Genomic DNA, 805 nt, shown 5'->3' on the forward strand with positions numbered 1-805 from the left:
ATGTCACTGTCACTCAAACGCTCAAATCCCTCTTCGTTAAGATCTTTTTGTAGCCAATCAACAATATCGTCTTCATTAACATTAGTGAAATCTGGAATAGATGTAGCTAGATCAAGACAAGCTTTTATATCCTTATCGATCGTATCTTCGTTACTTTCTTCGTCATCATAGTCTTGATCCAAAATTTTCGCCCAAGAAAGTCTTAACGTAGTTGCAGGTACATTTTCCCAAGCATTACATACTGCAAAAATGGCATCTTTTATGGTCCACGTTTTCAAAAGTTCTTTCATCGAATCAAAACAATCTTCTTGCAAAAGATAACGGAGAAAAATCTTTTTGTACCTTCGTTTCAAACAGGAAATCACGCCTTGATCCATTGGTTGTATTATGGAAGTTACGTTAGGTGGTAGATAGTAGACAAAAATTTGACCATCCGGGGTTTTCAGGGTAGATTCTGAGGGGTGTGAAGGAGCATTATCAAGTAGAAGAACAGCTCTTTTTGGTATTCCTTTTTCATTCTGAAATTTTTGTACAGATGGTACAAAAACGTTAAAAAACCATTCACTAAAAATAACCTGATTCATCCAAGCTTTTGGGTGGTGGGTAATAGTCACATGGTAAATATTTCATTTCTGTCCCTTTAAAAGGATCTTGGGTTTCTTAGCTTTCCCAATAACAGTTAATTTGATCTTATGTGAACCGGGTCGCATTTGAACAAGTCATAATAGTAAGTCGTTCTTTACTAGATTTATGTCCAGGAGCTGATTTTTCAGATTGCGCAGCAAGTGTTTTCGAAGGTAGCATT

The 805-nt window shown here is 36.3% G+C and overlaps 1 protein-coding gene across 1 annotated transcript in view; it reads right to left on the reverse strand.

Annotated features, from left to right (window-relative positions):
* Window positions 1–584, reverse strand: part of LOC100572344 (jerky protein homolog-like) — a 1,692-nt gene extending 1,108 nt beyond the window's left edge. Inside the window, exon 1 of the mRNA XM_016805835.2 lies at window positions 3–584. Within this exon, the coding sequence (XP_016661324.1) occupies window positions 3–584 (582 nt within the window). The remainder of the gene's footprint in view (window positions 1–2) is intronic.
* Window positions 585–805: the final 221 nt, after the last annotated feature.

This window comes from Acyrthosiphon pisum, chromosome A2 (assembly GCF_005508785.2).
Source record: "Acyrthosiphon pisum isolate AL4f chromosome A2, pea_aphid_22Mar2018_4r6ur, whole genome shotgun sequence".
In the NCBI taxonomy this organism is placed as follows: Eukaryota; Metazoa; Arthropoda; class Insecta; order Hemiptera; family Aphididae; genus Acyrthosiphon; species Acyrthosiphon pisum.